This window comes from Podarcis gaigeae (genome assembly GCF_964106915.1).
Source record: "Podarcis gaigeae genome assembly, chromosome: 3".
NCBI classification, from domain to species: Eukaryota; Metazoa; Chordata; class Lepidosauria; order Squamata; family Lacertidae; genus Podarcis; species Podarcis gaigeae.
In genome coordinates, this window is record NC_139680.1 from 96,935,600 (window position 1) to 96,957,344 (window position 21,745).

The 21,745-nt window shown below is 38.7% G+C and overlaps 1 protein-coding gene across 1 annotated transcript in view; it reads right to left on the reverse strand.

Annotated features, from left to right (window-relative positions):
* Positions 1-21,745, reverse strand: part of PPP2R5A (protein phosphatase 2 regulatory subunit B'alpha) — a 45,910-nt gene that overhangs the window by 2,958 nt on the left and 21,207 nt on the right. The window contains exons 2-11 of the mRNA XM_083733580.1: positions 17,786-17,982; positions 9,955-10,056; positions 8,848-8,940; positions 7,423-7,553; positions 5,402-5,461; positions 3,691-3,799; positions 2,428-2,481; positions 1,332-1,382; positions 896-1,015; positions 688-815 (exon numbers count right to left, since the gene is read on the reverse strand). Coding sequence (XP_083589706.1) covers positions 688-815; positions 896-1,015; positions 1,332-1,382; positions 2,428-2,481; positions 3,691-3,799; positions 5,402-5,461; positions 7,423-7,553; positions 8,848-8,940; positions 9,955-10,056; positions 17,786-17,982 — 1,045 coding nt within the window. The remainder of the gene's footprint in view (positions 1-687; positions 816-895; positions 1,016-1,331; positions 1,383-2,427; positions 2,482-3,690; positions 3,800-5,401; positions 5,462-7,422; positions 7,554-8,847; positions 8,941-9,954; positions 10,057-17,785; positions 17,983-21,745) is intronic.

Sequence of the window (21,745 nt, forward strand, 5' to 3'; positions counted from 1 at the left end):
TTTAGTATGCATCACAATGTAACATCAAAATAGGGAACGCTATTTTCAACAAATTCCTATGTTCAAATTGCAAGAAAAAAAGCACTCTCATAATGGCTTCCATTTACAAGGACTTAAGTTTATCTAAAACCATTTGAAGAAACAAGTTAAATGAACCCAAGTTGCAGGCTGACAGGTACTGCGAGATGTAGTGATGGTTACCACCTTGGACAGCTTTAAAAGCAGATTAAATAAATTCCTGGAACATAAACTATCATAACTTGTAGCCTTTGTTCTACGTACAGTATCAGGGGCAGTATGCACACCAGCTGCTATGAAGCAGGAGCAGCAAAGTGCTGTTGTGTTCATGTCCTGCTTGTGTGCTTCCCATAGGGACTTGACTACCCTTTATGTGAACATGATGCTGAACTAGATTGGTCCAACCCCTGCAATGCAGCAATCTTTCACCCAATGTGGGGCTCATTCCCACAACCCTGAAATCATAGAATCACAGAATTGTAGAGTGAGAAGGGACCCTAAAGGTCATCCACTCCAAGCCCCTGAAATGCAGGAATCTAAATGAAAGCATCCATGACCGATGGGTTAAGAGTCTCATGCTCTACCAATTAAGCTATCCCACAACCACAGCAGTTAATGTATGAATATCTGAAGGAACTTTTGAGAGACTGAATGCTAAAGAATACATACGGATTCCAGTGTTCTTTGGAGATCTTGTATAAACTACCAAACATAATTGGCAGAATTTTATCAATGTTCTCCTCAATCAGACCCAGAATGTATTCATTGTTCCAGAAGTACAAAGCCCTTTCAGCAACCTGAAATATACATACAGGAATTATCAGGACTGTGAGGTTGCATAGAGTCTGTTAAAATTTTTGAAAATGCCATGTTATACCTGAAAATGTGAACTTGACACACACTTGGCTATCTGTTTAAAGAGAGGTTCTTGTATTTTTTTGAAGTGTGTTGGTTCTATAACATCCAGGATTTCTTCAATTTCACCTAAAAACATGACCTGTTATAAAGAAAAGCATGTGGGCTTGATTCTAGTCACATCACAAGTGGCTACACAACAAATCTGTGACAAACAGCAAGTTATTCTAGAGGGATTTGGTAACCAAACTCTTGAGCGCTAGAGGGATACCTCCATATACAGACACCGACCACAAAGGGATGGACTTCAGTGCTAAGACAATTATTTTTAAAATATGAGTAGAATCCTACTTATTAGCAATATTACAGCTAGAATAAACAGCGTTCAGACATTCTGGCCTGTTAATTATTATTATTATTATTTGCAATTCAATATATGGAAATTAATAAGAACTGACCTCTTTCTGGCTGCATGTTTTTGGCCAAAATTTGAGCAATCCTCTGATAACCTAGGTTGTAAAAATAATTTAATAGGAGTCATTACACACCTGTTAAGATTGATTTATACATTTAGCCACTCACAATGCACAGAAAGACTACCTTAATTTTGATTACTATAATTATATAATTTTAGATAAATGCATATTGACTTTGAGTGCAGTTCTGTTCCAGTCATATCTTAAACTGTTTTAGCTCTGTGTTTTCGAAGGATAATTCATACATTTATTAGTGTTATAGTATCTTCTATTATTCTCTTGGAATTCAACTCATGGCTTTTAAAAGGCTGAATTTATTTTTCTATCTGTACAAAAATGTACATGGTGACTTTAAAAACCATTTACACGTTACACAAGAAACTACAAGGAGTCAGATAAACCATTAGTCCATCTAGCTCACTCAGTGTCAGAACCATTCTATCAGTAGTGGCATATAGGACTCTTTCCCACTTCCCAATTATTTGGACAAACACTGATCTTTCAACAAACACCAAAGGAGTACACCATTCCTTAATTTTCAATCTTAAATTGATTTAACAATACCTTTAGTCAGGTTCCATTTTGTTGTCTGTATACAAATTTGTGGTACAAGAAATACATGTAATGCTTGAAATGTCTGTACTAAACTCCACTTTTTCATGTAGGTCAAATGTTTAGCAATATCAGCTTTGTTAAACAGGTCTGGTCCACCATAAACACTGCTTAATGTAAAATTCCCAGAGGCAAAAAGTCTATGTAGTAATTTTGAGAGTCTTGCTAATTCAATTATTTTAAATTGTTCAGAATTCAAGCAAAGTCTAGATCTATGACTTAGGCAATTCCTATTAACAAGCCATCGTGCTTGCAAAATTTGGCATAGTTTAGTAGCCAAATCATTATTTGTATTCACACTGACCCTTCCTTGCTTCTAAATCCTCTGGCACATGTGGACAATGAGGCGGGCATGTTTTTATCTCCTACAAATCTTTGGGAGCTGAACAAACATAGTGGAATCAATATTATTTTTTAAAAAAACCAAGTGCACCAAAATTTTTCAAACTGAACATATATCACTTACCGGTTCTGTTAACGTCATATCTTTTTCCAGGAACTGAACAACACAATAGGCCAGCTAAAACACAGATAAAAGGTTTAAATGTTTTGTTGAAAAAGATAATATTGCACAGGTTTTCACTGTTTTAAAAGGCAATTAAGCATGTGGCCCATACAAGATAATTACTAAATCTACAGAAAATGAGACTAGTATAAAACTCTGGTTAAACTTTATGATCTGAAAGATCTGGACTCAAATTCAGATCTCGAGCACTCCATTCTTCTCTGCTGTGAGGGGAGGAGGAACAACTGGTCCAGGAGAGCTTCAAGTAGAGGATCTCCTGGATTAGTGAAAGTTGGTTGTCCACTTTCCTCCTAGTCAAGGAAAGACAGCCAGGAGCATGCAACCCAAGTATGGGAAGGGGGATGGAGAAAGAAGCTACATACTAAGAGGAAGAATATGAGCATCACTGCTGACACTGTAAGTAGTAGTAGTAGTAGTAGTAGTAATAATAGTAATGAATTCATTAATTGCCTTCTAAACCACTGTCTGAAGGCAATTTACAGATAAGAAAATTAAAAGCACAAGTACAAATCCATTTAAAACAAGAATAAAACCCCAACACGAGGACACTTGTGGTAAAGACCCATTTATCCAGCTGTGGCAACCCAGTTGGATGGGTGGCATTTATTATTATTATTATTATTATTACTACTACTATTTTAATGGGTGTTATTTTTTCATTTCATCTTTGTTTTTATTATGTATTTTGTGTTTTTATCTTGTATTTTCATGTTGTGAACTGCCCTGAGACCTATGGATGAAGGGTTGTGTACAAAGTTAACAACAACAACAACAACAACAACTTAAAGCCAGGTCTCCCGGGTGCATGCTTTACTTTTCTAAACTGTAATATATAGGTCAACTGTAACAAATCCTGTACATTCCTAGAATCAACCAAGTGCATGAGAAAAATATGTATATAAAACAGAGAAAACAATTGTAACAGACAAAAAATAAAAGGCAACTATAAAATAGACACATAAGGTGAGTAGTTGCACATAAGTCCAAGTAAAGATTATCGATTTTATCAGATCGTCAAGTATAGTTTCAGATTTGCCAGGCTTGTGACGAGGGTTGCCTTGAATCTGAAATATTTCTAAAACCTTAAACTAAAGTAAGCTAACCATTTCAAAAATAACAAATAAAAATCAGAGCATGTGGTCATATCTGCATAGGCAAGAGTATTCCAATCAAGATTAAAATCCAGTTTACAGACAGACATACCTGTGCATGAAATAAAGCTAAAGCCTTTGCAGTATGCATAGGGATGAGAACCTTCATAAGGAACTGCTTATGTTCTGCCTTCAGTGGCAATGCAAAACCATTGATAATACTGTAGGGGGAAATAAATTAGACAGGAAAGATTATTACTGTACTGTTTTAAAGATAAAAATGAACAGTTAATATTAAACCTGTAGCATAAGATCAATCCATCAATGCACTAAATCCAAAATTTCTTTGTAAAGATTCATTGCATTAATCCTGTCGCTGAAGACATTGACTACAGGGAAGCAAAACTCAGGAACTGTTTATCAGGCTTGCTCCTTCCTCTTCGGCAATCAGATGCCCATCCTTTCAACCAGGAGCAGCAAGTGCTTTTGATGTTACAAAAAGCAAAATCAATCCAAAGCAGAATCAATGTAGCTAAGTTTGTATCAACTCAGTGCAGCTTCTAAGAACTTTTGATGTTTTGTTCTCTATATGGAACACACTTCAGTACAAGGAAAACATGCAAATTGCATGATGATGATTCCATGACAAGGGTACAGAAGCCTATTCCATGGCATGTGAATATTGCATGTACAAACATTGAAACAGATCTGTGGGAGGGGGTTAGTTTAGATAAGAGCTCTCCAAACAGGCAACTCATAGCAAGTGGGGTGAGCCTCAGAGTGCCCCCTTTTTAATACTTTGAAGATGGGCTTCAACTCAAGCACCTTACTTCCCAAATTAGACAATGTTCCAGTTGCCAGTCATCACGAGGAATCCTCTTACTGAATTCTTCTGAAAAAGTGTTCTCTGCTTTAACAATGTTTAGACGGGACGATAGTTGAACTGGCAGAAATGGTTTTGGTGAAAGTCACACAGCTAAGAATTAAGCTATAAAACTAATGCTTTGGAGAAAGGAAGAGTCAGACAGGCTGTCACAGGCATCATATTCAGCCAACCTCGGTTCCTGGCAGTCATCCCATAGTTGTAGCATCACATGGTGTTTCTACAATTTTAGTTTATGGTGTAAATCATTTAACAGGAAGCTAGGGAAAGGTTTCACAATGTACCAGGGCAGTGCTGCAGTTATGGGATGCTCCTGAGGCGGGGTTGGAACAATGTGTTAGTACATTAGCTAAATGCAACCTGCGGCATAAAAGCTAACACAAAAGAGAAACATCATCATCATCATTACTACTACTACTACGACTTATAGCCACCATTCTGGGCCATACTAGAAGTGGTTATGGCAGTCCTGATTTACTCCAAACACAAAGAGAAGGGCCAAGTTTAGCAGTAGTATGGATGATGGGTGCTAAACCCTTTCTGTGCCCACTATTTATCACCCCATAGTCCCTTCATCAAGCCTTTTATATCCAACTAAGATCGCTTCTGTTATGAGAGCTTGGCTGAGGGGCATTTCATTCAACGAGAAAAGCTACAAAGAGGAAAGTGGCTGGCAGAGGCCAGGGATTTGGTTCTACATTTATCACCAGCAAGCCCCACTTATGGTTACATTTTCCAACCACCTCTTTCTGTGTTTAACACACATGGAATTGCTGCTCCCACACTCAGGGAGCAAAATCAAGAACAAAATCCACCAAATCTTTTGCTCAAATGGCTCTGCCAATTGCCCTGGGACCTTGGGTGAAGGGTGAGTAATAATCTGTAACAATAATGATAATAATGATAATACCACCACTAACTGACAAAAGAGTAAACCTACCTTCCTAGTATCTCAAGTAGCTCAGCAACACCATTAAAATGTTCTGTTTCATATATAAACCTGTCAGGATACATTTACAGTCAGTCAATATATGAGCAAAATGGAACACAGAAAATAAACACACACACACACACACACACTTCAACAGTTTCTAATAAATAAATAAATAAATATATTAAATTGCTAAGCTCAGCTTCATTTTAGTCTAGACATAAGGTAATCCATTTGCAATATTGTACAACAATGCTCTAGCACTAGAGGTAGAGAGGTAGGTTGGGGTGCGACTAAGACATATTGCATATTCGGTTTCAAGTCACCATCACTAAGCATCCATTCATGCATAAAGCTTGCCATATCAGCAACCAGGCCTGATTAATTTCTATAATTTTAGAAAGAGGAAAACCATCAAATTGATTTTTAAAACCACAAAGAAAAGGAGACAAGTTAAATGTTTGTCTGCGCTAGAGGAATGGATATGTCATTACATCCCTGAAAAGTCAATGCCACAGACTTGGGCAGACACTCCACTCTCTCATACTACTCCCTCAAAAACCCCTTGCATGTTGCATATGAATTACAGACATGTCTCCAGAGCTGATACACTGAAGTAGCAGAAGGTATTTGTGCTGCTGCCAGAGGAAAAGGAGAAGGGGGAGCCCTGCTTGCACCAGCTCTGTGAGTCTAGTACTAAATCATAGAAGAAAGCACAGCAAGGCTGGAACAAGAATGTGCAATTTCAAGCAGCAAGCACAGTTAAAGTGTTCATAGTGGAGGAGCAGCCTTTTTACACATTGAAATACTACTGGTTTCAGCTTTTTAAAAACACAAAGACACTTTTCTTCATAAACCTGTATGGATAGAAGTTATTTGATCAAATGGTGACTTTTCTAGCAATACGTGATCATTCTCCTTTCTCCTGGCCAGAACTTAAGTGTGACAGAACTTAAAGCCCTGCCTGTTTTATTATATGTGAATTACCACTTCACTAGACACCTATGGCAAATATAAATGTTCCCCAGGAGCTACAGCTGATCAAGGGAAAGTATACTTATCTTTGAAGTTTGTCCCTTCAAAAGGAAAAGAAATTCCTTGCACATTTACACTTCTCCAAGTGCTAAATAAACTTCCAATGCCCAAATGTTTAAACAGTCCAAGCTTATGGTTTCATGCTTGAAGCCTCCAATCTGCAAACAATGGTTGCTGAATCTGCTATTTGTATATAATACTTTATGCCTGAAACTTTCTTGTTGCCAGAGTCAGCTTTATTATCTGCAGTTCACACCTCCTCTGGCATGCAAAGGGTGAGCTTACAGTAGTTTTCAACTGTGGGGGGATATGTGAGCAGAACAACTTCTCCTTGTGCAGCAGGACCTTCAACCCCTCCCCCAATGCCACACCCAAATTTCCTCCAGAGGGTTGGGGAAACTTCCAGGATAGATTATGAGGTGTGCAGGGAGAAGGGGGTGGGAGTTCCTGTTGCACAGCAGAAGTTGTTTTGCTCACACAAAGCACTACTCAGAGCTACATTGAATACAACACCGTCTTTCAAAGCACCTGAAGCTACCTATCTTTTAGGAGGAAAACGGACAAAAACCCTATTTTTGGATGCACTTTATTCATATCTTATTCAGAAGTGGGTGAATAATTCACATCCGTCAATGAATTCAATCAGTTTAACTGGAATTAAGTAGGCATAGGATAGCAGCCAGGTTGCACAACATGTCAGTTTGGGATTTATGGAGAAGATAGGAAGAATGTTCTCAAGTTATGGAAAGTTACCTCAAGGGGGAGACAGTCCATATTTCCCTAGTCCTTTAACCCAGCAGCAGCTCTTTTAAAATCCATTGCTTTCAAGTGTATGAGAAGGGTGGGTTTTTTGGGTTTTTTTTAAATCCCCATACATGTGGATAAGCACCCTAGTAAAAAACTGTGGCCAAGTAATTTTATTTTTATTAAAATACATTTGCAAGATTAATTTGTATGTTTAGTAAACAAACAAACAAATACTGCATATATTGTACCTGAGAAAAATATTGTTGATTTGTTTTCTGATGAAAGCTCTTAATCCAAGGAATTTGCCATAAATTCGGTGAAGCACTGTTTTTAGGAAGTCTCGTTCTCGTGGATCTTCACTATCAAAAAGCTCCAACAGCTATTAATAAAGCATTGCTTATTACTTCAATACCCAGTAACTAAATCCTAACTGAAAGAAAAACAAGTTTGACCCGAATTCCTCCCACCGCCCTCTAAACTATACCAAAATTAAGCACTGGATTGATTCAGTGACATGTTGTCAAAAATTACTTCACACATAAATGCAGGTCAGGGAAGCGCTCAGTGAATTCATTCTTTATAAACAGCATTACATAAGAAAGAGCAAAAGCATAGATGCTACATGAATCCTTCGGGCAGGTAGGGGAACACACAAAATCTACAGCAAGGAAATACCTTTAACTGGGACCAACCAAACCACAATGTTGTGTCAAATTTTGGTTGGTCCTAATAAAAGTATTTCCCTATTTTAGAGAACAGGAACAATATTACTGCCATGTAATAAGTTCATAAAACATTTCCTTAAAACTGGTTGTAATTATACCTATCTAAGACCACCTAGGGGACACGGGTGGCGCTATGGTCTAAACCACTGAGCCTAGGGCTTGCCGATCAGAAGGTCAGCGGTTCGAATCCCCGTGATGGGGTGAGCTCCCGTTGCTCGGTCCCTGCTCCTGCCAGTAGATAAATAGGTACTGCTCCAGCGGGAAGGTAAATGGCATTTCTGTGTGCTGCTCTGGTTTGCTAGAAGCCGCTTAGTCATGCTGGCCACATGACCCGGAAGCTGTACGCCGGCTCCCTCAGCCAGTAAAGTGAGATGAGCGCCGCAACCCCAGAGTCGGCCACGGCTGGACCTAATGGTCAGGAGCCCCTTTACCTTTAAGCCCACCTAAGCCTCTGAAATGAATGAGCACAACTCAGATAGGTTACATAAGCAAATCCTGCTAAAATAAGTCTTAGGCATAGTTAAAAAAATTAAAGCACATTATTTCAGTATGACTCAGGTTTAGGTCAATTTAAGCATTAAATGAGCCCCATGTTGCTAAATTAGCTGAAGTGTTCAGTGGCAATGTAAAGTAGTTTTCTCCACCACAGTTTTGTTTCTTGCTCTACACAATGATACATGCAACATTGACTCAAATCCAGAGTTCCCATAAGCAGAATCAGCTGCTCCTGCTTTAAGTCTTTCTCCCTCTGCTTCCTGAAAATCTACTCCAGATAACTGGGGGTCCCTTCAAGACAACTTGCATTTCTGCCAGCGGAAGCATCGACTGGATTGAAGCTCTCCTGCAAAGTAAAGAAGCCTTTCCATTTGTGGAATAGGTTCTTTAGATTCAACCAATTATCTTCATACAAAATTAGCAAAATTACAAATATTTCAGATGACTATTTACCTGTTGTACAAATTTCTGGTCAATGTGACGTTTTGCGATGCTAGGTTGGAAATCAGGACTTTCTAAAAACCTTAGTAAAAATTCGTACACCAGCTAGGAAAGAGTAAAACAGACACATTTAGAAAACATACCTTTAAATGCAGTAAATTCACAAATTTAAAAGTAGCAAAAAGCTTATCCACTATGTAAAGGGCCAGCAGAAGTTGTTCCAAATAAAAGTAAATGTGTTGGCTCTGAAAGAGACAGCACCTCTTTTCCTGATCTACTGTGATATTTCAGCAGCCAAGTGTAGCCTCTCTCAGGCTTGGTGCAGAGGAATGTTTTCCTGATCCCTGTTAACCATTCTTAAGATACCAGGAGTGCTTCTGAGCACACATGTGCCCAGAAGTTTTGGGCCATTTGTTGCCAGCAGGGATATACAGAGTATCCAAGCCAAAGCACAGAAGAATCAAACATGAGATGACAGTTAGGTGCATCCAGGGCAGCAAAGAAATCAAGATAAATGAGTAGAGACAAATATAGATTTGACAGTAAGGTAATCAATAATTCTGTGAGGGTCAGGTTCAGTTGAGCTCCCTTCCAAATCCACAATTCTATGATTCTATGAACTTAAAGAATGGAAGTTGTGGGTTCAGAAAGCGACTGAGAAAAGTCAAAGCAGTAGGAGTAAACCTCAAGTTCTAGGAGTTTGGAGGTGAAAGGTAGACGGAAAATCCATATTATATAGTTACTTAGGAATAAAAGGTATATATTACATTTCCAAAACTGCTACCCTAGCATACTACTAGCATACTACTGCATGAAATGTTAATACAGTGGAACCTTGGTTTTCAAACATAATCCGTTCCAGAAGTCCACTCGACTTCTGAAACATTCAAAAACCGAAAATCAAAGGGCTATCGGCAAAGTGAATGGTGAAAATGGAAAAAAGCGCCACAGAAGCCGTTGAACTTCCAAGGCATGTTTGAAAATGGAAGCATTCACTTCCAGGTTTTGGTGTTCAGCTTCCAAAATGTTTGGCAGTCGAGACGTTAAAAAACCGAGGTTCCACTGTACAGAAACAGCATGAATTGGGAATACAAATAGTTATACAAAGGAACAGTATACCTGTATATGGGGCCATGAAGCTTCTAACGTAGGTTCATCTTCTTCTGGATCAAAATCTGGATTTTCACTTGGTGGAAGTGTCCTGAAGATATTAGAACCAATCTGGAAGAATATAGATACATTTTAAGCTAATTTAATTGTGCCCAAAGAAAGACACAATTGTGCCCAAAGAAAGACACAAATATTTATTGTCAAGTATTTATAATTATTTGTTTATTGCATTTAGACATATGACATGCAACAGTTACATAAAATGAGAATTTAAAACAGCATATGCTGAGATAAACATTTCTGCCTACATTAACAAGTTGTGTTATGATATAAATTGTTACAGATATGAAATGATGTATAATAGTGTATATGTTTGGATTGTTGACCATTAGTAAAAAGGATTTTGAATCCAAAAAAATTAATTTATAGAAATTTGTAGGAAGTAAGGGAGAAAAGGGAAAGTTAAAATATATACTTTATGCATACCAAACTGTAAACTATGGGTTCTGTTCTGCCATAGGCCTCATTATTCATATAATCAACAAAATTACAAAATGCATAAACATTGTTGTGTTTCTTCTGGCCTCTTGCTACAATAATGCTGTGTATACCATTGATCCATAGTCAATAATTGTAATGATTTCCATGTCCTGGCAATGGTTGCTCCTACAGTGGTTAATAGATGTGTTATGAATTCTTTATTTCTAATTTGTAATATATCAAGACTATGCAAATTAAGTAGCTAGTCCTGAAGTCATGGAAACTGTTTGCCTTGTAATTAAAATACTTATGGTAAATACATTTTTCCAAAACCTTTCCGTTTTTAGACATTCCCAACACATGCACTGATATGTCCCTATAATAGGACATCCTCTCCAATGCATGGGAGATCTGTTTGGTTTTAGATTAGTACCAGTCATGTACAATTTTAAGGGTTCTTTTTCTTGTTGCCAATATAGATGGTGGTTTTACTCCCCACACTGTTCCATGTTTCTTCAGTTTTTAAACTTCCAATTCAATAACCAGCACCTTCTCAAATTTCGCTGAGGGCAAAACTGAATCTCTATAATAGATTTATAGAAAAAAATGTATTAATCCTTTTGTCATTATATTTTCTTCAACGATTATGTCATTGTCTTGTGGCTTCATTTTTAACCTGGGAATTTGTTAAAAAGGACCTTAACTGGTAACTTAATAGCCATGGTATTTCCATAGTTTCCAACTGAATTTGCATCTCTTTGATGGTAAGTGGTCATTCATGTTTGTAAAAATCTTTCAAATAATGCAGCCCCCCCCCCTTTTATGCACATTGTATTAATAAAGGAACAAGAAGCAGACACTAGAATCAAGGTCAGGGCAAAAATGTCCCAGTGGAAAACTTATAACAAGAGATTGGTGGAACATAAGTAGGGATGGAAAGAGCAGGATAAAGGACAAGCCCAGGGCAGGAGGCTAGTAATGAAAAGGGTGTTGAAGCTCCTCTAGCAACAGTCCCATCCACTATACACTGAAGTATCCTCTGGAAGATGGGAAGTGGTGGATAAACATAGAGTGACTATAGCATCAAAAATTGACACTTGAAATAAGCATGTGTCAAGAAATTTGTAATAATGAACAGCCAACAAAAGAAGGAGCCACTGGAGTGAAGGGCAGGGAACAGAAGATATTAAAGATGGCATTTTGCTACTTCCATGTGTCTGTGAAGCCCCAGTGACCACTTCTGTCCAGTGATCATACTTCTGCTTTTCCTGGTTTTGAAACCTGAAACAAATGCTGCCTGCATGCTCTCTAAACATTAGTTAGAAAGGAGACTTTTTGAGATGCTTATCTTCACAGACTGTGGGGCTGATATTTAGCATATTGTCTACAGGGGGAAAGACAAATAGTGATCAAGAAAAGTGGTAGGTTATGTTGGCATGGATTACTGATTTGAATCCAGCACTTCAAATCAAGTTCTGTTCAACAGTGGGCACAGATCCAGACAATCAGATTATTCTCTTGACTTAGGCATGGTATTTACACACATTCATTTTCCTTATCTGCTCAAGATTTGATAAAGAATTCTCATGCTGCCAGTTTCACATTTTCTTCTTATACTGCAATGCCAGAAGCAAAAACCTTCTAGTTTCTGTTCCAAAACCTTAATAAATCTATGGCTGAAGTGGGCAACTTTCAAATTTCACAGAGGTTTCAAGTGTATAAAGTTTAGCTGCATGTTATATTAAATAAATGTAAATGTTATTCACATGTATAATAAGGGTTGAGCACTTTCAAGGTGAATTTGACAGATGGTGCTAAAAAGAAGCTGATTAATTTACAGATGAGAAACAAAGGACAATATGATGAACTATTGTTTTAATGGAATACATTCACGGCTGCTGTGAAGGCACAACGTGCCTCAGCTTTACAATTTACAATAATAAATTCCCAGAACTCTAACGGAAATTGTTGTGAAAAGCATCTTTGAAGATAAGGAATGAGAGGTCAAATGTAGAACTACAATTTCAGGAAAATATCTGTTCAGAAAGAGAATCTTACATGTTATTTATCTGGGGGCATTAGGAATGCAAGTATCGTTTTCACCTGCCCTAGAAATTTATTGTTGGCTTACTGCTGGATATGCTCCTACCATTGTAGGAGTCTCACTTGGCCATTACTGGCTTTATCTCTGGAACATCCAAGGAAAGCACTGGTAGGGACAGGAGCACAGTTCAGACATCATGCTAGATTAAATGAAAGACCATGGACTGACCAGAGTTAGCACCTCAGAGATTCGCATGCCACTTATACCTCTGTCCACCTTTAATGACCACTATGACTGTATTTATTGCATACCTAATCTACATCTTTGCATTTTCCTTATACTCTCCCCCCCTCCCCGTTTTTTCTCATTTTCCTTATTCTAAGTATTTGTCAGGTAAGGAAAAGAGGTCAAAGACATTTGGCAGCCATGATCTTTTCTGAGCTATCACTTAGCCAGAAATACATATAATGCCATGGCAACTTGTCCTACCTGGTACTGCTGCTGAATGGCAGATCAGTGCATAAGACCAGTCTCATGAAGCAATTGACATGGTGTGTATTACTGAAGACTTGGTGGGCGAACTGAGCAGGCCTGACCTGACTCAGTGGTGTCCTCTCCCCTGGCATCAGCATAGGCCGGAAGGTCAATGTTGGTGGTGGGGGAGTCATAATCATCCACAGAAATACTATATTTGCTTAGGAATTTGAGTTGAGGGTTTGCACCTTGTGATAGGCCAGTGAGAGAGAACAGGGTCCGGGGTGGAAAATATCCATCCCATGGGCTAGGCCAGGCCCCAAATTTGGCCTTCAAGGATGTTTCCCCCAAATAACACACTCCTACACTACATCTGATGTCATAGAGTTGTTTAATTGTTGTCCATCTTGTTTATAATATTTGAGAAACTGCTCTATGATTATTTTGTAATGAAGAGAGGTCTAGGAGTGTTATTAATAAGTATATATCTGGAGTAGTCACAAATGCTACTAACCATAATTTGCTCTCAAGCCAGATTTTAACATGGAAATCCTTGTTTTGATCTCTCTTAATTTTGAAAAAGTGCACAGTTAAACTGTGGCTTAGCAGTTGCTATGGTGATACAAGTTCAGGTGTCATGGTAAACCATGGCTAAGTGGAGGGGAAACATCCAAGGGGTTAGAATAACAAAGAGAACCCATGAGGCTGTCGGACACTCCAAATATCAGACCATGGTAGCTGCCCACCATAATGTTTACAGGCCACTGTAAAAAGTTGTGAAAAGTGACTTCTAATTTCCTTTACAAAAATAGTTAGGTATTTCCAAGAGATATTCCTCATGCATTATTCAATGAATTATGGATGAGTTGTGTCTTTCATGTATGTATGGACAAAAAGCACTGAGCATCAGCAGCAGCAGTTTTATTCCCACTTAATGAAAGCATCTTACAAATGAAATTACATAGAAGTAGAATAAAGCTGATCCCCCACAGCTAACCCTGGTGTGCCCAGTGTAAATGGATGAGTTGTGAGACGAAAGATGCATGGAACAATGCTGTGCATCATAAACTGCTTTGTGGCTGCAACTCCATATATTGATTGCAATAGTTATTTACAATTAAGTGTAGTCAGTGGTGAAATTCCAACCCAAGGTGGTAGTTCCTGGACCCCACAGATGATTCTAGCAATCAACCGTAATCAAGACTAGTACAATGTGCCACAAGCACAAAACAATAACTAGAAGTGTTCTGCAGTTTACTACTTTGTTTTAAAGTACAGTTACTAGATGGAAGAACTGCACTTTTTAAACTCTCAGGTTATCTAGCCACTGTTACGCCAATTACAAAAAGGGATTAGTTCTGTTTTTTTAATTTGTGAAGGAGCTGCTTTGCTCTAAAAATGTAATAGGTCTTTTACATATTTTGCAGGTCTTCACTGAATTCATATTAATAATCTAACATTGCACTGCATTATAGATCTTTAACTGTGTATGCTGTGAACACACACACAAACACACCCACCCACCCACCAAGGAGCTGGGACCAGTCCTGCTATAATCTGAATACCTGTCCAGAGGGGTAGCTGTGTCAGTCTGCTGCAACACACACAATAGCTTAAGGCACCTTAAAGACTAACAGATTTACTGTAGGAAAAGCTTTAAGTCTGCTGAAGCAAAAACAACAGCTGGGGCACCTTAAAGACTAAAAGATTTATTATAGAACAAGCTTTAAACCTTCAAGTTGTCACAAGGGTGTTTAAGTTTATTTAACCTAGCAAGAGTATCTAATTCAAAGACCAGGGTTGAACACATGGGAAACTAATTAGGTTTTCAGTCATTTCTAGAATTAATGAAATTCTAATCATAGTATATGCACTATGAAATTGCATATACTCAAATGTTACCAAAACGTTTTCTAAAAAAGTAAGAACATGAAACAAAAAGTTTTGGTCCGCAACTGTACATTTCAGATTGGTATTACATTGATGTATTCTCATGAGAAAAGGAAACATACATGGCTATTATATTTGAGAAGGCTAGTCATTAAAAAAAAAGGACCCCTGGATGGTTAAGTCCAGTCAAAGGCAACTATGAGGTGCAGCACTCATCTCGCTTTCAGGCTGAGGGTGCCAGCATTTGTCCACAAGCTATTTAAGGGCACGCTCTACCTCCAATGTTGGAGGCAGAAATGCTTCTGAATGACAGTTGCTGGAAACCATGGAAGGGGAAAGTGCTTGTGCTCATTTTCTGCATATTTCCCACAGGAATCTATCTGGTTGGCCACTGGACTGATCCAGCAGGCTAATCTTATGTTCTTACGAGATATCCTGAAAAACCTTCTACCAAAATTGATTTCATTTATTTTTACAAGATTTTTGAAATCTGGATTACTGTTTAGGAAGAAGACATCTTTCTTTGATCATCTTAATTATGTTTTTACTTGGTAAACAAAGCTTTTTCCAGGATTCCTGGTCAGCATCATCCACACGCCTAGTGAGCAACATTGCAGTTTGCCCACTTTTCCACCACTGTATTTTATGGCTGTCATCAACTGTTATGCTTGAACATTTGTTTTCCAGGAACACAGTCGAATATGAATTTGTAGACGATAATGCCAAAGTTACTAAAGATAGAGCAACTGATGATGTGGACTCTGATCCATGAAAGTTTATACCATGGTGAATTTGCTACTGTTCAAGATGCCAAAGCACTTTCTTTTTTTGCTGCAACAGACTAACTGTGCTACCCATCTGGAAACTGAAGACAAAGATTAAACTTGTAAATTTATATAAACAATTGGTGCAATCCACAGTCAATAAAATCAACAACATATTTACCATTAACTTCAATAATCACAAGCAAGATTTCAATAATACATTTACAAACATTAACAGAAAAAGCTGTGAAGTGTCAGATCCTAATTGACATGTTTAATATAAAATGTTGGACTCTAAATAGTCATCCCTAAAAGGAAATAAAAGCTGATCATTGCTCGATAATATTAAATTTGAGATAGTTAACCAATATACGCACTTTTGTGTGCCACTTCTATTCCTTCAACTATGCTGAGGCTAAGGTTGTGATGTACATACTTCTTTTTACTCTGCCTTCAGTGCTCTCCAACTGCTGGTTTGTGAAGTTGTGTACACACAACCTTAGCCACATTCCTCATCTGTCCTGTCATTTCTTGGGAAATTATGCATTTTGTTGCATTTGTCCCCAAAGCAGCTTTGATCCAATATGAAAATGCAAGACACAAGAAGACATCCAGGCTCCCTCTCCAGCCATTGGTGTGGAGAGAAAGCAGGTGACTTGGAAACACATCCAACTATACTGATGAACACTTGTGGAAATACAATCTAAAATGCAGTTGGGAGGGGGTTTAAGCTGTTAATGTGTGCACAGCCTAAGTAACTTTATAGGTGTGACCAACATGCTACAAAGTCCACAGAAAATCTCATATTAAGTAGAAAAAGGGACAAACATTTTTGCAAATCGTTAGAAGCCAATATTGGGGAGCTCAGTGGGCAGCCATGCATTTATATTATACATATGAAACCACCCTAGCACTCTGATTCTTGCTATTATTTCTTCCCTACCCTATGCTGTTTTCTTGATTCTTCACCCTCTGCTCTTTCTCTAATCTTGCTTCTGAACCTTCTCCATCATCTTAGTTTCCCCCCTTCCCATTCTCCTTTCCTTCTTCTGCTTCCAACATTATTGCAGTTCCTTTTTCTACTCCTTTGTCACTTTCAACCCAACTAATTCTCTTCACTTCTTTCCCTCCCTTCCTCACCCGTTCTTTCTTGCAGTTTTGCTCCTCCTCGTGATGAATAAGGAACAAGTGCACATTCAAAAATCAAGCAAACATTTTTTACGCCAGCATTTGTTCCTTTGCACTGTCTGTTTTGCACTAACAAGTGCAGAGTCAATGTGATGTCAGGAGAAGGAGCTGCAAACTAAATTGCTGTTGTTGGAGGGAGAGAAATGACTGTTGAAAGCTACAATTTCTTCTGAGACACAATTCTATGTATAGGAAGAGACTGAGTATGAAATTGCTGGGAGAAAATTGAGGTATAAAAGTAGCTGGAGCAAAAGCAATCTATTGACCAAGCTGTGAACTTTTCCTGCTTCAGCTGCAACTGGAAACATAGGAAGAGGTTTAGCAACTTTCTCTTGGCCTCTTACGGCTTAGGAAGACATGAACAGCCCTAGTCTGGGCTCACATACACCTTTACTTCTCCCACTCCTGTGTGGCAAGAAGCAGTAGAAGTTTCTGCTTCTGTGCTTGCTGAATAGAAGCTTTTTGTACAGACTGCATAAACAAACTGTAGTAATGTAAAATATGGTTAGCTTCAAACAAGAGAACTCAATCTGTAGTTTTTGAAGCTGTCTTATCTGAAAGTAACCACAATTAAAATTAACCACAGTTCTAGGTCTAGCTAACACAGGAAGCTGTGGTAAAGCAAAAGCTCCCAAACTACTCCTCCTGGGTGTGGTGCCCGTATATCACTTAACCATAGTTTAGTGTGACATCCAAATGCAGCCATTGTTTTCTCCAGCTATAACCTTTGAGCTTTAATCTGTCATTCTGCAGTAAAAGAGGGACAAACAATGAACCCATTCTTACGTCCTTGTCACCTAGGAGTCTATGGTTGTCATGCAACTAAATGTAACCAATTTTAATCCGTTACAATTTAACAGCAAGTTAACAGGTAGTGTCAGCAAAAAATTTGTTCTGCTATAGAAAAATTAATACAGAACACAGACTATATTTAGCAAAAAATATTGGGTGTCATTTTTAAATGTGTCCAAGAAGAGTATACTTCAGGTGTTTTACTTACCATTTTCACTATATCAGAATATGCTGATTCAACTAACACACCACGATGTGTTGAAACATATTCCACCAATTCATTCAGTGTTGCTCTTTTAATTTCTTTGCTTCTCAAGTCAGAGACAGAGTCCATGAAATCAAACAATACACAACACTGCTGTAGCTTCTGACAGAAGAGGTCTTGCTGTTCATTTGAGGTGGCATCTATAAAGGAAAAAGGCTGCAGAATTAGAATTTAAATTCCTGTAAAATTATAGAAATCAATATAACTTCCATCTCAACAGCAACAAACTAACACCAAGCAGGAAATATCAAATCCAATGTTCTATTAGCAGACATATAATTGTTACTTTATGTATGGAGTCCCTTCTTTCTCCCATCGGTAATGCAGAATATATGTGCTCAGTTGCACTAGCTGAGCTGTAACATATTAATATGTTTAAATTTTTCTAATTCTGATATGGTCCTCTTTCTATGATCCTGAGGGAAATTGTATTCCTAGGCTCTAGGAAAGGCTCTTAGGTTTGCTACAAAGTCAGCCAGTGCAAATTTGTTGTGCATTTAGTGAGCAAGGGTTCTTTCTTGAGGAGGAATGCAGAACCAGCATTCTACTGGCTAGAGAAGTGGTTCTCAAACTATTTTCTCTGGGCCCCACTTGCAGAATAACAATTTTCTCATGCCACACTGATTTTTTATTGATAAGAAATACATTGGAAAACAAAATGAAAGAACTCCTAGCAATGCTTGATTTATAACACAGAACACAACTATGATCATGGGACATTCAGAAAGTATAAAACAATGCAGCTACATATTCTGCAAACATAAATATTAGTGTTATACTATACTATACTATACTATACTATACTATACTATACTATAATGTTATGTTATGTTGTGCTGAAATGTTTAAATATTTCTTTGATTAAAACAAAAAAAAAATCCTTCCAGTAGCACCTTAAAGACCAACTAAGTCAGTTCTTGGTATGAGCTTTCGTGTGCATGCACACTTCTTCAGATACACTGATTGTCCTTGAATCTTTGATTGTCCTTGAATCTTCTGGCCGCATTTGTTATCCTCTCCTGTCACATCAGTGTGGTTCACCACACCCTTTGAGAACCACTGGGCTAGAGTATTGAAATTAGGCTGGAGAAACCCAGTCAAAATTCCCGCCTACCCATAAAATTAACTGGGCAATTTGGGACAGTCGCACCCACTCAGTTTAACCTACAAACAAGATTAAACTGAATCTGAGTATCAGATGCAAAGTATCAAAAATGTCATAGTGCATGACATGCTGCTATGCGTTCTCAACTAATTTTACTAGTAACATGCCATTAAAACTTCAAACTGTCCTAAGCAGAGAAAGTACCCCTTAAGTTTATCAATTTACATTTTTACAGTTCTTACACAAACAAAAAATCAACACAGGATCAAATACAGTATAATACTGTTGCTAAAAAATATCACAGAGGCAATAATTTTGCAGTTATCTTCCAAAACACTCATAACATGTTTACATATCTGTATCACCACACTTTAAGGAAATTATGAGAGGGGAACTTGTACAAACGTGTCATGAGCTCATCACAAGTTGTAGCACAGTGAGCAATAACTGCCAACAGTCTTTATTGTTAAAATTTGGACCACCATAAAGAACCAGCGATCAAAACTCCCATTGTTCTCAGTGCATTTTGCGATGGAAAATTTCATTAGTGTGAGCAGTTTCTGAGGTCTGGGAGCAGTACTGTGCCTAAGATTTCAGAATAAAACTGCAGAGTGGAAGGAAAAGAGGACCTTTTTCTGCCTCCCCACTTCCAGCTACTCTCTGAAGAGACCCTCTTAAGAATATTAGAAAGGTGGGTGAGGAAAGAACTAGAACATGTGAAAAATGAACATAATATTTTAGCTGCAGTTCATTCATTTTCAGCTTTGTACTCTGGTTATAAAATAAGTGCACCTAGACATTCCATTGTTGTGCTCATAACCTAGGTTTAAGGTGTCATTTAGCTCCCAGCTTTCATATCTCAGTTTCTAACACTGGTTAAAACACTTATCTCCATGCTGAGGAGAACCATGTCAAGTAAAGCACTCCATGGGGTAAAAAATTCCTATGAGGAGGGCCCCAATTCCCATCTCTGGCTATAGTCTACTCCTCCCTCCCAAGCAACATAATATAAATTTTCAGTGAGTTCACCAATACAGGTGTAGCTTGGTTTTCGAACAGCTTAGTTCTCGAACGTTTTGACTCCTAAACGCCGCAAACCTGGAAGTGACTGTTCTGGTTTGCAAACTATTTTTGGAAGCCAAATGTCTGACAGGGCTTCCGCAGCTTCCAGTTGGCTGCAGGAGCTTTGTAAGTCAAACGGACTTCCAGAACAGATTCCGTTTTACTTCCAAGGTACGACTATACTAACAAGCAGCTTTTCAAGGAGCACAACGTACAAAGACCTCTATATTCTAAATAAATTGGTATACAGTTCATTTCAAGCCTTTTTTTTTACACTCCTCCTTCTAATTTGTGCCGTAAAGTAAACAGTCACAATGGCACAGAGAGGGTGGGTGCCAATCAGTGCATTTGTGTGGTCCCTCCTTGGCTTCTATTCATCAAGCTTCCATTCTTTTTATAATACGTACTAGAAAAGTAGTAGAACCTGAGTAGGCATATATGAAAACTTATGACATGTAATAAAAGTCAGCAGTGGCTGCCTGGAGCCCTGTCTAAATTCATATTTCCAATGTTTTTCTACCAGTACAGATCTGCAAGGTTAGATGTTTCCCTCAAGGAAGAGGATGCAGAGGACAAAGCAATATCAAATCCCGAGTTTCATGTAGTCATTTTGCTTTATTTAATGAACTGATTTATAGTCCACCCTTTATCTGAGGGTCATAGGGTGGAACCAGAAACACTAAAATGAAAAGAAATAAACATTACAATAAAATTAAAAACCAAAAAACCAAATGCAATGCAAATATTCAAGTACAAATTTAACATTTGTCAAACTGAGCATTGAGATGGCAAGATGATTCCCATGACATAGTAAGTCAAACATTGGCTTAGTGAGATCGTGCAAAAATGTCAGGTCCCAGAGAGGAGCTGGCAGCTACTTCTCTTCAGTCATCTGAACTAAGCTAAGGTTTGGCTCAAGCCCAGTCTTCCAATGAGGTAAGGTGAGTTGGTCACCTCAGGCAGCAGGTCTGGGCCTAAGGAGTAAAAAAGGACCAGAAAGAAAAAAGCGGGTGCCAACTTGTCTCCAGAAACCCACACATTCATTAAGTCTCATTAAATCATGAGTCAGATCACTTCCTGGTGCAACTGGACTTCTCCGCAACCCTTCCCCTTCGCAGGGAGGTGGGACCGATTCGGATGGTCCGCCCCCACCACTTAATGGATCCAATTGGCTTCCAGAGAGTGGTAAGGGATGCTTTATCCCAAGTTGATGGCCTTTCAGCTGATTCCCTGGTGGCCCGCTGGAATGCGGAGTTAACCAGGGCTATTGACTGTCTGGCTCCGAAGCGCCCTCTCCGATTGCATGGAGCCCGGACAGCCCCGTGGTTTTCCCCGGAGCTGAGGGTGATGAAACAATCGTTGAGACGGCTAGAGCGCCGGTGGCGGAAAACTCATTCTGAATCAGACCGGACACGGGTTAGAGCTCAACGTCGAGCCTACCAAGTGGCAATGGCGACGGCGAAGAGGGCCTTCTTCGCCGCCTCCATTGCATCTGCAGAAAACAGCAGCAGGAGACTTTTTCAGGTGGTTCGCAATCTATCAGAACCACCTGTACCACCGGGGCCTGGTAGGGACCCCAAGATCTCCTGCAATGCTTTTGCAAAGTTTTTTGCAGATAAAATCGCTCAGATTCAGAAGGAGGTAGACTCCACTGTGGGAGCAGGGCCAGGGCGGGAGAGTGCTAGAGTTCTGTCTGGTCCTGTTATATGGGATCAATTCCAATCTGTTACCTCCGA